General features: G+C 36.8%; 1 protein-coding gene across 3 annotated transcripts in view; it reads right to left on the bottom strand.

Moving 5' to 3' along the window:
• Positions 1–16492, bottom strand: part of Cep85l (centrosomal protein 85 like) — a 116425-nt gene that overhangs the window by 32761 nt on the left and 67172 nt on the right. For all 3 annotated transcript variants that reach the window (XM_060373537.1, XM_021651972.2, XM_060373538.1), the window contains 2 exons: positions 10846–10967; positions 2878–2995 (listed from right to left, as the gene is read on the bottom strand). In XM_060373537.1, the coding sequence (XP_060229520.1) occupies positions 2878–2995; positions 10846–10967 (240 nt within the window). The remainder of the gene's footprint in view (positions 1–2877; positions 2996–10845; positions 10968–16492) is intronic.

The following is a 16492-nucleotide window of genomic DNA, read 5'->3' as shown; positions in this document are numbered from 1 at the left end:
ATCTGAAAGTTATCAAAAAGGTACTTGGAAACAAATTCAAGAATATATGAAAAAGATAATATACCATCACCAAGTGGTTTCCTTCCAGAGAATGCAAGAACAAGTGTACATATACAAATCAATAAATATAACATAACACATAAATTAACTGAAGGGCAGAAAAAGCCTTTTTTTCCCTTTTGTGATAAAATCCACGGAAAAAAACTAGAAACAGAAGAACACATCTCAGCATAATAAAGGCTAAGTACAAGAGCCAACATTATCCTAACTGGAAAATCATTTCCATTAAAATCAGGAATGAGAGTACAGTGTCCACTTCTCCACTCTTCCCCAACATAAGTTTTGAAGTCTTAACTAGAGCAATAAGACATGAGAAGGAAGTAAGATAAATAAGCAGGAAAGGACAAAGTCAAACTGTCCCTCTTTACAGATGGCATGATTGTCTACTTAGAAGACTCCAACAACTAGACAAGAAAACTCAGAGGTGATAAGCACTGTCATCAAAGTAATGGGACACAAAACAACCTACACAAATAAGTAGTTTTCCTACAGCTAAATAATGAACGTGCCACAAAAGAAATCAGAAATATAAAGCCCAACCAAACAAAAATCCCTAGGGGTAAACTTAAACAGGGAGATGAAAGCATTGTTCATCTTTCAATTAAAACTTTCAAACACAGAAGAAATCGAAGAATTTCTTTCAAAAGAAATTAGCATATTGATAGAAACCCCCCACCCTCCACCCCATGGTAACAGACTGGCAGAATTAAAACTGTAGAAATGGATAAATTATTTTTTTAAAAATCCTACAATTCTTCATAGAAAAAGAAAGAAAGAAAAAAGAAAGGAAGAAAGAAAGGAAGAAGGAAGGAAGGAAGAAAGGAAGAAGGAAAGGAAGGAAGGAAGGAAGGAAGGAAGGAAGGAAGGAAGGAAGGAAGGAAAGAAAGCAGGAAAGAAAGAAAAGAAAAGAAAAGAAAAGAAAAGAAGAGAAGAGAAGAGAAAAGAAAAGAAAAGAAACAGGAAAGCACCAAAAATTCTGAATAGCAAAAGCAATCCTAAGGAGAAAGAGCAACAACGCCGAAGGACCCATAATAGCTAACCTTAAATTATACTACAAATCCATAGTAACAAATTTACCATGATATTGGCTCAAAGAAATGCATAAATAATAAAATGCTGGTACCACAGATAACACCACACAGGTATAGCCACCCAATTTTTGACAAGGGTACAAAAACATAATGGAGGAAAGAGTCTTCACCAAAATGGTCCTAAAAGAACTAGATATTCACTTACAGAAAACTGACAAAAGGTACATACCTCTCACTTTAAACATAAATAAGTTAAAATATAGATTCAAAGCCTTAATGTCAGACCTGAAACTATGAAAATCTTAAAGAAAAACACCCCCAAACATATAAAGATGGGCTGGTGAGAGAGCTCAGCAGCCTGACTTTGAGTCCAGGATGAAAAAAAAAAAAAAAAAAAAATTAAAATAAAAAAAAAACAAACCAGCTCCTACAACTTGTCCTCTGACCACATCCTCAGAATGGCACATACTCGAAGGGACATGCACATATGCACATACATAATTAATAAATGTTAAAAAAACACCAAAAATATAGACACAGGCAAGGGCTTCTGGAAAAATATCCCATAGCTCAGGAAGCAACTGCAGGAACTGACATATGGAACTATGAAATCAAATTTTCAACAGTGAAGAGACAGTCTACAAAATGGGAGAAAGTCTTTGGCAACTATACATTCAACAATGGATTAACACATATGATCTAAAAGGAACTAAATGAAAAGTCAAAACAAACAACAAAAATCACACCAAAATATCCAATCAATAAATGATCAAATGATCAATTTTCAAAAGGAAAAAATACAATAGTTAATGAATATTTAAAGAAACGATCAACACCTTAGCCATGGGGAAATGCTTACCACGAAATTTTACTTCTAATCAGAATGGCTATGTTTGTTTGTTTGTTTGTTTTTTGTTTTTTTTTTAGGCCAGGAAAGCTAGGGAAAAGGAGCCATTAAGCACAGTGGTTGGAATGTAAACAGGTGCAGCTGCTATGAAAACAGTTTGGAGGATCTTCAAAAGAGTAAACAGTGCTGACACATGATCCAGCACGACCATCCCTAGCAGGAAGGAAGCTAAGCACACCAGAGACACTCCCACCCATGCTTACTGCTACACGACTTGCAACAGACAAAATATGGAGCCTAGATGCCAACAGATGAATAAAGGAAATGTATGACACAGGATGAAGTTTTGATCATTTCTAAAGAAAAATGAAACTGTTATTTGCAAGAAAATGGATGAAATGGAGACCATCATGTTAAGAAAAATAAGCCATATGTAGAATATACATTTAAACATATATATGCATATATATAACAGAAATTTCATTTCTCAGAGCTTTAATTTACAAAGATGTGAGGAGCAAAAAAATATTTATAAAAAAATATATTTATAATATACCCAAATAGCAAACAACCTTAATTTTCATGAGTAAGAGATGGTTGAATAAATTATGATTTCTATAAAATAGAAGCTAAATGTAAATGTAGAAAACAAAACAATACATATTCTTAAAGATTTTTATAAATGTAGAGAACTAAAACAGAATAAAAGATAAAATGTTTATGATATGGTTGGAAGCTTACTTACTCAGCATGCTTGTGGGAAAGGGATGTGAAAGGACAAAGGGAAAAAGTAGTTAGGCACCTTTCTCAGGCAAGCATGAATTATGCAAACTCACTGTCATTTCAAAACACTGATTTAAGGCGTTCTAATGAGATAAATAAACCTAATGATATAAATAAATCTAAGTACAGATTTATTAATCAACTACAAAGTCTTACCTGTAAACTACTCATATAAGAGTCTTCACAATTTACATAATGTCCTAGCATGGCATGCTGTGCCCGCAGTTCATTATCCCTTATCCTTTCATGTAGGTGGTTAATTTGTTGCTTCTGCCTGTGGAACATAAAGGAAAGTCACATTATGAAGAATAAACTGTTCTAAGAAATAGTGAAGAGAAATTTTAGTATGCTAATTCTTTTACAAAAATGTATAAAAGTTTTGTCTCATTTCAACCACTGGGAGAAATTATTAAACACTTTTCTTATGTAAAAAAAAAAAACAAAAAAAAACCATGAGGTTGGAGAGATGGTTGGTATAAAAGTGTTTGACACCTAAGCTTGAAGAGCAGCTTCAAATCCCTAGAATGCAAGTGTGGTGGCTGCCTGTAGTATTCAGTAGGCAGAGACAAAGGATCCCCAGAACAAGATGGCTAGCTGCTCTAGCTGGAATTGGAAACACTTGTTTCAGCTAGAGATCCTTCCCCAATAAATACAGGGGAGAAGGATCTGGGAAGACATCTAAGATCAACTTTAGGTCTACACACACATATAAATATATCCAAGCATATGTACACACATATGCACCTACACATGAATGTACTACACATGCCTAGACACACACAGACACACACAAAAACAAGAATGGAAGATGTTATCTACAACATAATATTGATATATGTAATATATGTGTATAAACAAATGCAAGTCTATGTATTAATTTCTAAACTACATACTTAAAACTCCTCACTAGAAACTATTCAGAGGACATTTAATAGGAAAGATACCTTTTTCACAAAAATTAACAGATATATTTTTTGGTTTTTTAAATTGTTTTCTTAGAAAGTATACGTTTACATATTGTAATTCTTTTCCTGCCCTAAATTTCCAAGTTAGGTAATTGGTTTTTTTTTCTGTTAACATAGTTGGGATAACTGTGTGAGATGGATATGGCCTGGCTCTCATCTGTAGCTAGTGTCTGAACCAAAGGAAGGACTGCTGGGGACCATGTGTTTGATTCAGCAGAATTCTAATGCTAGCTCATCAATGTTAGTATTGACTTGTAGAACCGACCAGCTGACAGTATCCAAGTGGGTACCCTAGTAAGGGGAACAGGGACTATTTCTGACATGAACTCAATGGCTGGCTCTTTGACACCCCCCACCACCACCACCTGAGGGAGGATCAGCCATGCTAGGCCACAAAGGAGGACATTGCAGCCAGTCCTGAAGATACCTGATAAGCTAGGGTAGGATGGAAGGGGAGGAGGACCTCCGTTATCAGTGAACTTGGAAAGGGGTAGGGAGATGATGAGGGAGGGAGAGTGGGATTGGGAGGGAATGAGGGAGTGGAATACAGCTGGTATACAAAGTTAATAAACTGTAACTAATATTAAAAAAATAAAATTTTAATTAAAAAAAAAGAACTGACCAGCTGAAAGTGAAACAATATATTTTAAAATACTGATTCAATAATCCTATATGCATTAATATAAACAACTACAATAAAAATAAACTATCAAAACTGTATTTAAATGTTCAAATTTAACTAATAACCATGATGTAAAATAACCACCATTCCTTCACTACAGTGTCCATTTCAAAGAAAAGGATACTTACCATAAGTTACCATTAATACCACTTTTCCTATCCATTCTTTCCTCTTTGGTTAGCATAAAAGTAAAGTTTCATTTTGGCATCACCATACATGTGTCACACTTTGCTCACATGTTCTCTTTCCTAACATCCTTCCCCCAGGTCTTCTGAATACTTGTATCTAGCTCCTTTCCTTCTCTCCTTAAGCTTTCTTATCACATGTATTCCATTATTCCACCCTCATTTAAGATCTCTTCCTTCCCTCTCATGATCCCATTCCCAGTTTCATCACACACACACACACACACACACACACACACACACACGGAGGGAGGGACAGAGGGATGGAGGGTGGGAGGGGGAAAAGAGAAAATTTTAAATTTAGGTTCCACACATAAGAGAGTCCATCCATTTTTCTGAGTATGTCATGGTTGTGGCTGCATAAAATTCCATTGTGTATAACATCACATTTTTATCATCCATCTTTTGACAGAATCTAGGCTGGTTCCAAGTGGGTTATTGTGAATAGTTCAACAATAAACACAAATTACAAGTATCTCTTTGGCATGCTGACTTAAGAGTTCTTCAAGTATATATGCCCAAAATGATATGGATGAATCACATGGATTTCAGTTCTTTAAAGAACCTCCCAAATGTCCATCAATGGAGGAATGGATACAGAAATTGTGGTATTTTTACACAATGGAATACTACTCAGTAGTCAAAAACGAAGAAATGAAATTTGCAGGCAAATGGTGGGATCTAGAAAAGATCGTTCTGAGTGAAGTATTCCAGAAGGAGAAAGACAAACATGGTATATACTCGCTTATATAGACCTACAAGATATGATAAGCATGGTGAAATCTATACACCTAAAGAAAATAAGAAAGCGGACACAGGGTAAGATGATCAACCCTTACTTAGAAAGACAAATGGGATGTGCATTGGACGTATGACAGGAGTCTACCACAGAAGGCATCTGAAAGACTCTACCTAGCAATGTTTCAAAACAGATACTAAGACTCATAACCAAACCTTCGGCAGAAGGGGAGTTAGTATGATGTGGAAAGGATAGGAGCTCCACAAGGACCAAATATATCTGGGCACAGGGGTCTTTTCTGAGACTGACACTCCACCAAGGACCATGTATGGATATAACCTAGAACCTTTGCTCAGATGAAGCCCATGGTAGCTCAGTAACCAACTGGTTTCCTATAATAAGGGGAACAGGGACTATTTCTGACAGGAACTCAATGGCAGGCTCTTTGACCTCCCCACCCCCAAAGGGAGGAGCAGTCCTGCTAGGCCACAGAGGAGGACTCTGCAAGCCAGTCCTGAAGATACCTGAAAAAACAGGGTCAGATGAAAGGGGAGGAGGTCTTCCCCAATCAGTGGACTTGGAAAGGGGCAGGGAGAAGCTGAGGGAGGGAGGGTGGGATTGGGAGGGAATAAGGGAGCGGGATACAGCTGGGATACAGAGTTAATAAAATATAACTAATAATAAAAAAATAAATTAAATTTAAAAAAAAAGAACCTCTACAGGACCCTACAGTGGCTGTACCATTCTATATTCCTACCAGGTGTGACTAAGAGCTGATTTCTTCCCGTACTCTCACCACTATTTGTTGCCACATGACTTCTTGAAAACAGGCACACTGGCTAGAGTCAGATGGAATACGAAGGCACTTCAAAATTACATTTTCCAAAGTTTTCCAGGTATTTACTGGCTATTTGTGTTTCTCCTTCAGAAGTAGTCTATTCAGTTCATTAGGCCATTTACTAACTGGATGACTTAGCTTTGTGATGTTAATTTTTACAATACTCTATATATCCAAATTATTAAACTCACATAAAATAAAGTTGACAAAGTTTTTTTTTTTGTTTTGTTTTTGGTTTGTTTTTTTTTTTTTCATTCTGTGGGCTGTCTATTCACTCTGCTGATTATTTCTATTCTCATGCTGGCCAACTCAGCCAGTGAAACTGCCTCCAGGCATCTCAGAGCACTTCTCATAAACTAAAGCAAGTAATACAAGAGGTAGTGTTTATAGCTACCTTAAGCAAATACAAGCACAAGAAAGGAATATACCTACTGTTATGTATTATAAGTATTATCTTTGATCATGTGGAAGAGCCAAGAATATTCTTCATTTGTCTTTTCCACAAAGATAATGTGAACATGCCAGGATATTCTCTTCATGCTCTTGCTATCAAGTGCTTCCACTTATCACAATGTGCTGGAAAGTTTTATGTCAACTTGACAGAAAAAAAAAAAAAAAAACCCTCCATAAGATTGGGATGTAAGCAAGCTTATAGGGTATTTTCTTAATGAGTAATTTGATGTAGGAGGGCCCAATGTGAGTGACTTTGAACTTCTTGTGTGTGTGTGCATGTGTGTGTTTATTCTTTCAGAATTTCATACATGTATACAGTGTATTTTGATTATATGCACACCCTGTTCTAATTCCCTCTAGACCCTGACCACAATATCTCCATCTCTACTTCATGTATTCCTTTTCAAAAAATCTGAGTCCAGTTAGTGCTTCCTATATGTACATGAGTATAGGGCCAGCGACCAGTGGATGGACAACCCACCAGGAACTACATCCTTAAAGAAATCCAACTCTCTCTCCACCCAGAAGACATCAACTGCCAACAGGCCTTTGCCAGGGGCAGGACTATATGATCCCTTCCAGGATCCATGCTGGGATTTTGACTGGCTTCATCTGGAGCAGGGCTTAGACAGGTGACCACAACTGCTGTGAATGCTGTGTACAATAATCCTATCATGGTAAAACACTGTTTAACAAGAACTTCCATAATGATCTCTGAGCCTCAAGGGGAAGGGGAAGAGGGAGGACAGTACTCATGCCTGGCACTATCAACTGGGTGAAGAACCCATGGCTGCATAAGTCATAAGCCTCAGAGGGAGAGCCTACCTGTATTATTTTAATAAATGGACATAGTATCAAACTGACTTAATTTTTTTGTTTGTTTGTTTTGTTTTTTGAGACAGAGTTTCTCTGTGTAGCCTTGTCTGTCCTGGACTCACTTTGTAGACCACCCTGGCCTCGAACTCACAATGTTCTGCCTGCCTTTGCTTCCCAGTGTGCTGGGATTACAGACGTGCACCACCATGCCTGGCGCAGACTGATTTCTCAATACTTATTTTTTATATTAATTACAGGTTATTTACTTTGTATCCCAGCTGGAGACCCCTCCCTCACTCCCACCCTCCCTTCCTCAGCTCCTCCATGCCCCTCTCTAAGTCCACTGATAGGGGAGGTCCTCCTCCCCTTCCATCTGACCCTAGTTTATCAGGTCTCATTAGGACTGGCTGCATTGTCGTCCTCTGTGGCCTGGCAAGTTTGCTCCTCCCTTGGGGTGGGGGGGAAGGAGGTCAAAGAGCCCACCACTGAGTTCATGTCATTGACAGTCCCTGTTCCCCTTACTAAGGAACCCACTTGGATGCTGAGCTTCCATGGGCTATGTCTGAGCAGGGGTTCTAGGTTATAGCCATGCATGGTCCTTGCTTACTGTATCAATAGAATATTGCACCTCTCTAACCTCATCAAAGAAGATTCACACAAATGGATCCTTAAACTTCTCCCCTGCCCCACCCCTATGTCCAGAGTGCTAGGACTACAGGCACACACCACCATACCACGTTTATGTGAGGATGGAATTGAACCTGGGTAGGCAAGCACTACCAAATGAATTGTATCCCTAGCCCCCAAAAGAAATTTTTAATTGATTTTTTTTTTGTAATTCTAAAAAATATCTTTGGAATTCTGATGGCAATTTCCTTGACTTTGTAGATTCCTTTGGGTAATTTAGCCATTTCTATAAGATTGCTTCAGCTAATCCATGAGCACAGGAGGATTTTTCATCTTCTAAGTATTTTCTTCAATTTCCTCAGTGTCTTAAAAAGTTTTCACTGTAGAAAATTTTCACTTCTTTGGTTAGGTTTATTCCTAAGTATTTTATTTTTATCGATGCCATTGTGAATGGGATTCTCCCATCACTTCTTGGTATGTTTATTTATTGGTGTATGAAAAAGCTACTTTTTAAATTTTTTTATTTTATATTCTGCTACTTTGGTGAAAGTATTTGTCAGGGCCAAGAGTTTTAAGTGGACTCTTTATGGTCTTTTAAGTATATCATCCTCCCCCAATATGAAAGAAATCATATTATCTATAAATGAACATGACCTCTTCATTTGTATTATCCTTTTCCTACTACTATTATTATTAATATCTTAGCTAAAGTTGATATTATTATTACTTTATATTTTTTGTGAAACATTACTGCTTCAATCTCTTTGATGGTTATAGGTCTACTTAAATTGTTCTAAAATGGCTAGAATTTGAACATCTATTTCATTTTTATGGCTTGGGAAATTTACTGCTGTAATCTCATTGACTAGATTCAATATGTCTTGAGTGTTTATCTTATCTCATCTTAATCCACCCATGGTTTCCTAGGTTTGGTTTGTTCATCATATCCAAGAGTTCTTAGAACATTTTGCACATGCTTATTTGCTTTTCTTTACTGATGGCTGCATGTGGTATTTTATCAATGTCATTCTCCATTTTTGATGGTGCTTCTTCTATTTAGTCAAGCGAACTAATAATATTTTGTTGTTTTTTTTTCCATTTCCAACACTTTTTTTTAAACCTCAAATACCTTTATGCTGCTAAATTTTCATCCATACTGTTGATTTTTTTTTCCCAACCATTTTGTTAATTTCTTCCTCTGTATTGCTTACTTTCCTAGCATTCCAGGTTTTCTTTATTTATATTCTCTCTCATATCCTTGATCATCCTCACCAGAAAACTTATGAAATCATCTTCTGGCATTTCATTCATTTCAATATATTTGAGTTCAATAGTTAAGAACTGTGATCTTTTGAAACTGTCACAATGCTTTGCCACACTACCCCAAGCCCATGTTTCTGGCAGAATCTGTGTGGATATCTCTTCTGATTTGTTCTTGCTGAGCAGTCTGTTTTCAATTCCCAGCCAAACCCCTCTCTCTTCGCTTTCTCTCTCTCTCTTCTTTCTCTTTATCCCCTCTCTTCTCCTTCTCCCTTACTCCATGAAGCCCAAGCTGGCTTCCAGCTTGGTACGTACACACAGATAGCCTCAAATTCATGCTCCTCCTGCCTTCATCTCTACCTTCTGAGTCCAAGGAATACAGGCATTTCAACTACCCCAACTTTAAATGGTTCTAGGTAGCAAACCTAGGTACTAAATATTCTAGGCAAGTACTCTACCAATTGAGACATGTTCCCAGACCCCTTAGTTTTTGACTGACCACTTAAAAAATGCTAATATTGGTTTTTATCCCCTTTTATGGTATTGGGTGCTAATATTGGTTTTTATTCCCTTTTATGATACTGGGTACTGAACCCAGGGACTTGCACTTAGGAGACAAGCATTATAGAGCGTAACTGAGCTGTATCTCCAGCCCTGAGTAGCCTACCCTTGAAAGCTCAATCCCGAGTTCAACTCCATGATGAGAAAGCAAACTACTTCTGAAAGTATCTACTGCTTCTCCTCCCTCTTTGCTCAGTAACTGGGCAGCTGATGCTGTGTTAAACTTCCTTTTCTATTTCATCCCATTTTTCTCCATCTCTCTTCAGCTATCTTTTACTTCCTTCATTTATCCCATTGTAGCACACAAAGATAAGCAACAATTAACACTGGTTACAGAAAAAAAAAAATCCTCCTCAAATGATTTCTAAAATATCTTAATAAAACACCCTTGATAACCCCAAAAGTATATATAAATGATGTACACCCATATATTTTAAAGATAACATAACACAGTAACATTATGATTAATTGCTCAGAATAATCAAGAGACTTTCTAGTAAAACTAAATGAATTCTTGGTAACTCTGGTACTAAAATATTAAAAGTTCGTGCAGTTTTGTTAAAAAAAATCTTCCATAATTCTTACTCTAGTCTATGTAAAATTTTAAAATATCTTTTTCATATTTATGTGGTTTCAAATATAATAATAACAGTCATAACTCATGACGTTAGTGTGGCTTTCCAGATCTGATGTCTCCAAAGGCAAATATAAAGCCATCACCTTGCAGCTGACAGTTCGATGCAGCATGCAGAGAAAGGAGAGAAAATATCTTCCAAACAATGAGTTCCACTAAAGCAAATGTAGAGCATGTCAGAAATCAGACAGACAAGCCTATCCTCAGTTCTGACCGCTCCTGCATGCTGTGGGACTGGAGAGGGCAGACATGAGACAGAAATTTGTTTTAAATTTCAGAATATAAGCAGTGGATGCAACTGTAATTGTTTCACTAATCTACATTTTTTTAATATTCTGGAACAGTAACTAAAAAGCAGACTCACCTGTCAATTACAATTTCTTTCTGCCTTAGAAGTCCTTCTTTTATTTTCAGCACTGACTCCCATTTACTAAAATCCTGAAAGCCAGAAGGTGAGTAACTCTGACGAGATGATCCAGTCAAAACCTGCACAAAAAGTTTACACGTTTAGTATGCTATCTAAAGAGAACACTTACATATCATCCAGTACTTCCCCAATGGTTTCCATTAAGAAACACAAACACAAACAAGTATCTCTCCTTTGCCCTCCTTCACGTCAAAAAAAAAAAAAAAAAAAAAAAAAAAAGGATACATAAGCAGTTCCCCCATGGTTCTGCTTCCAGCCTCTAGGCTTGGATTCCTGCCTGACCCTCAATGATGGACTGACTTAAGGTGTCTTCATTGATCACTTACTATTTAGGACAAAAGGAAAAATCGTTAGTAGCTAGAAGCAGTAAACTATTCAAACCGCTCCTGCCAACCCAGGAGGGTCACTTAAAGGAGGGTGAAGGCAGACGATGAAGTGCTTGTGGATAATGGGGGGGGGGCTAATTATTCATAAAGAGAATGATGATAACCATGAGCAATGCCAGTACTTTGAGCTAAACTTTGGCAGTATCAGGGATATTCAGAGCAGCTTTGCTAGCACTTTCACCGACTGCTTCAGAAAGTGTAAGATGGAGACACACCTTCAGACTGCATTGTCATCTCTATGGACAAAAAACACAAGATGTCAAAAAGGATGGCTCTCCACTGTGTATTCCTGTGGAGCAGGAACATCTCTTGCGGGGTAATCATGCTTCATGAATCTACCAAAATATACTGCCAAATGCCCCCAGAGAATGCAATGGTGCTAATGGCTAAAGAACTGAGAAACTTTTCACTGAACAAACACTAGGATTTCTTAGAAGGCAGCTGAGCTGGTAGATAACTAACTCCCTGGGCCCAGAGCAACTGGACAGTACTCTGTGCTCCCTGCTCTCTCTAGCATTTGGTATCTTCTTTTCCTGCTGATTGACAGGAAGCATCTTTACACAATGACCTGGGCCTGCCCATGGACTACCTACAGACAAAGAAAGGGCAATTGTAAGGACTGGTCTGCTTCCAACCCCTTCCCCTGTTTCCAAGAGGCTCCTCCAGGTGGTTTGTTCCTTTAGGATGTCCCCTGCCATGACTACCAAAAGATCACTATTTTTAGAGAAACTACAAGCACCACTGACAGATCTTTTGCAATCATCGCCAAACAAGTAGACAATTTAATCTATATCCTTGTGGAACTAAAGGCTAAATTGTGAAGCCTGAAGAAAAAGATGACTGTGGCCCAAATGGCAACTTCACTTCAGACCAGGGACCCAATCTTGCTACAGCGCTAATGTCTAGGCCCTGAACACAGTTGTGGTTTTCCCTGACATACAGTGCCATAGAAACTTTCTCATCTCTGGAGTGTTTTAATGACAAACTAGAAAATTTTAGGAGTTATCATTACAGATATTGGACCTTAAAGATATTCAGTTCTGTGTTAAAATACAATAAAACTGGTTTTACATTTTTAAAAAACCCACATTTACAAATGCTCTACATTAAAGAATTTCAAGCATGTTCTAAAGTAAGAATGTAAGTCTAATAAAGAATTGACAATAAAAACTTCAAAAGGTCTGCCTATTTGTAGCATTACATATAAGATCTTACATTCATTTTGTGTAAGTAGAAGTTTTCTGAAAATAGGTCAGTTATTACCTCAGGAAGCAGTACAGTAATGAAAATGTTATATGGTTCAAACAAACATTACCAGGAGAATTAACAGAAGAAAAGAGATAAACACAGGACCTGAGTATACAGACTTATGAACTGTCATTATCATAACTTCATTTTATTTCATTAAAATTTCAAGATCACAAATATTTTCCTAAGGTATAAAACACTGCCCACAAGCAACTTTTATGTGGATATTTTAGATGGCTTTTTGTCTCCACTATAATTACAAAATCTAGCAAAAATATGTTTAGACTTTAAGAAAATTTTCAGATACTTAACATATATCAACAATAATAAAAATCAATATGACAATGCCATTAAACTAAAAAGGGGTCCTTACGCGTGTAATAAAAGGAGGCCTGAAAGGTGATAGGTAAAAGAACGCATGTGATTTGAAAGCAGGAGGATGAATACTGGGAGTGGAAAGGTTTAAGGGAGAAGGAAGGGATAAGGAGATAGAGAAGGGGTGGACAAAGGGTTCATCAAAAACTATATGAATATATGAAAAAACGTAATGAAAGCTGATACTTGGTAAACTAACTTGAAAGTAAGATTCTAGCTGAGGTATTCTGTGTGGATATATTAAGCTGCTATCAAAACCATAGGTTCAGCGCACAGGTAGGCTCCCTCTCCACAAGTTGTTGGTCCAGGAGCTTCAGGTCTTCTAAAATAATGCAGGCAATTGCCACTGTTGCTGTTTGTCCACCAGACAGTAAAGCCTTATGCTGAAGACACCACATTGGACATAGAGAATCGACCTGGAACTGAATTGTAAGCTTCCTTCCTGCTGACTAGCTTTCACAGTGCTAGGCACTGACGGCAAATTGCCATCCACAGTATTCAGTTATAGAGCCTGTGTGTTATACTATCAACCAGCAAGGCAAAATGTGGAATAGTGGCAAGTCTGTTGTAGGGGAATCCAACCACTTTTTGATTGAATGTGAGATCTAATCCACAAGAGAAAATTTAAGTCTGGTACTATAAAGCTGGTCAAAGTTTATATATACCTGTTATTGAAACAGTCAAGTATTTTCCTTGTGGTTGATGAGTTAGCTCTACCCACTTCCTTTCATTTTCCCTCTCCATTGCTGAGCCCATTATTGAGACCACTGCCACAATGCAACAAGTAAGCAGATGTATTCCAGCATACAAAGGATCCTTGAGGGTTCTATTCCATCTATGAATGGCATCTCTTTTGACTAGCTACTTCCTGCACAAATCAGCCCTCTAAACACTACCTTGAAGACTATATTCAGTAGACGGAACTACAGCTGAAATCCAGGCATGCTCCTGACCCAGAATATAGGTATGTATGTATGCATGCATGTATGCATGTATCTATGTATACGTATGTATGTTGTATCATTTGCTAACAGCAGCCAACAGGTTAAAAGTAACATTAAACAAAACAAATATCCACCATAAATGTTGGGAGAAGATATAGGTTGATAAAATTTATGAGAAGTTTTGAGTGCTATTTTGGGTTAATTTCTTCACTTGTAAAATTATGTTAAAAATTTCTATCAAGAATCTTTAATTCCATTCCTGTACCATGTTTTCTGTGCTGTTCAATAAACATAGAGCAAAGCCCTTTATTAGGGGTAGGCACAAGACAGAGACAGACAGACAACAGACACAGAATAGACAATAACATAGGTAACAGAGCCAGACGAATCAAATGCACACAAAAGACTATCCGTATGTTAGTCAACACAAACTTTGGACAGATGGAGGACATGAAGAGGGAGATAATGAAACTTGGGTTCACTCAAACTAATGCAAGAGGAAGTATGTGGTTTTATTCCTTAATGTGCCAGAGGCACATTTGGTGTACCCTCTGAGGTTTTCCTAATGCATTTACTGATATGCTATATAACAACAAGTCTAAAATTTTAGATAAAATGAGTAATTTTCTTTTAAAAAAACATCAATTTCTAAATAATTTTTTAGTAAGTTTGATATTAATGGAATAGAGATGATTAAAGAAAATGAAAACTATTCATCAAACAAAGCCATAATTTTATGGGTAGTTTCTGTCTGAATGTAATGAAAGACAAACAAAATTTTTGAGTAAGGTAATATGGTTTGAATGGGATCATGTTTGAATTCTTGGTCTTCAGTTGGTGGAAATGTTTGGTAAGGGTTAGGAGGTGTGGTCTTGTTGGAGAAGATGTATAATCATAAGGCCTTGTAACTGTGTCAGCTAGCCTGAGAAAGGGGCAGAACTTCTGTCACCAAAGTGATGCTTATGAAAAGGATTTTTTTTAACAAGCAAACATTATTATAAATATATTCAACAATCAGCAAATTTAGGAAAGAAAAAACTTTCATCATTTAGATGTTTTACCTAAAATGCATAAAATAAATTGTTAGTTAGAGGAGAAAACACTAGTTCAAGAAGCCAAAGGAAAATCAAAACTACTCTGTATGTAGGTTCTTACTAGATGAAAATATAACCCATTTGTGTATGTAGACTTATAGACGCAGGAGGAAGACACACACATACACACACACACTCTTTTCCCCTTGCCCCGTCATTGGAAATGGCAAATTCCCCTCTCCTAATTGAATAAGGAGAGCTCATATCTACAACAATACCAAACATGCTACTGAGATGAAATCCAGATGCTATGAAAAGTTGCCAAATATGCCACTTAATGGCCAACAATGTTTCTAACAAAAGTTTACTCTAGTGCATCTGAAAATAGCTCAGCACTCTCTGGCTGGACAAACAGTGTTGATCTTAGATACGGCAGTGCTAGACACCAGCTAGAGCACCACCTCTGCAGTTCTTCAGGGTTGTTATCTTTCTCCTTCATGTGCCTTTGTCCCTGAGCTCATGTATCACTCACAACATGTCAACTAACACAGCAAATCTTCCTGTTTCCTAGAATAGTCTCTCTGAAGTAGTACTTACTAGTGCAGTTTGGTAAAAGAATGATATCTCAGCCAAAAGAAACTCACAAAGTTCAATAAGTGAAATGAAAATAAACTAGGAACATTACAGAATTTTAAAAGGAACTACAAATTTAGTTGAAATTCAGCTATGCCTAATATCTATGCAGTACACTGCCACATCTTTCAACAAAACAATGGTAAAACATGTTTGGTAGTGTCATTACTCATTTCTTCCAATCAGAGTGACCCCAAGTCCTCAAATATGTGCATTCTATAAGGAACTATTTGTCCTGTGGGACTGCTACTCTTTTAAGGATTTCTTCTTTGAAAGGTAGGAGATAATTTGTCTGGCGGGTTTTGGAACATACTATATACAGCCCAAGATGACCTTGAGTTCCTGATCTTCATGCTCTTACCTCCCCAGTGCCAGAATTTCTGGTGGATATAGGCACAGTTGGATCAGGAGCTGTTATTTCTTCAATTTGCTTTTACTAACTCTATAATGCTTTCCTAACATCCTAATACAATTTACTGAAATAAAAGTGTAAATGTATTGAATTACACAATAAGAAAACAGTAAGAATTTGTACATATACACACTTATATCTTTAAAATGTGTGCTAGAAAATAAAGCCTTTGAAGTTTTCATCCCCACCACACTACACAAATAAATTACCATCAGCTTTCTTTTAGAGGAAGAAACATTGTTTCCTCTCAAACTCAATCTAGGTTTACATCTGTGTTAATTGGTCATATTTTTTTAAATGCCAACAAACAAAAGATTGATGCATATGATACATGGCATGTGTGTAGTTGTAAAACAATTAACAACTGAGGAATAAAGGCTATAATAAAAATTAAAACTTATTAAAATAATTTTTATTAAATAGAATATATTTTATTAAATATTCTGTATTAGATAGAATAGAAATATAAATAGAAATATAATTTTTTTACTTCTAATGTTCCTTTATATATTGAAAGTGCCATTGTGCCATTTAAAATTTTCCAATACAGAC

Source organism: Meriones unguiculatus, chromosome 20 (assembly GCF_030254825.1).
Source record: "Meriones unguiculatus strain TT.TT164.6M chromosome 20, Bangor_MerUng_6.1, whole genome shotgun sequence".
Lineage (NCBI taxonomy): Eukaryota > Metazoa > Chordata > Mammalia > Rodentia > Muridae > Meriones > Meriones unguiculatus.
Note: the sequence above shows the minus strand (reverse complement) of the source record. Positions and strands in the feature narration are given on the sequence as shown.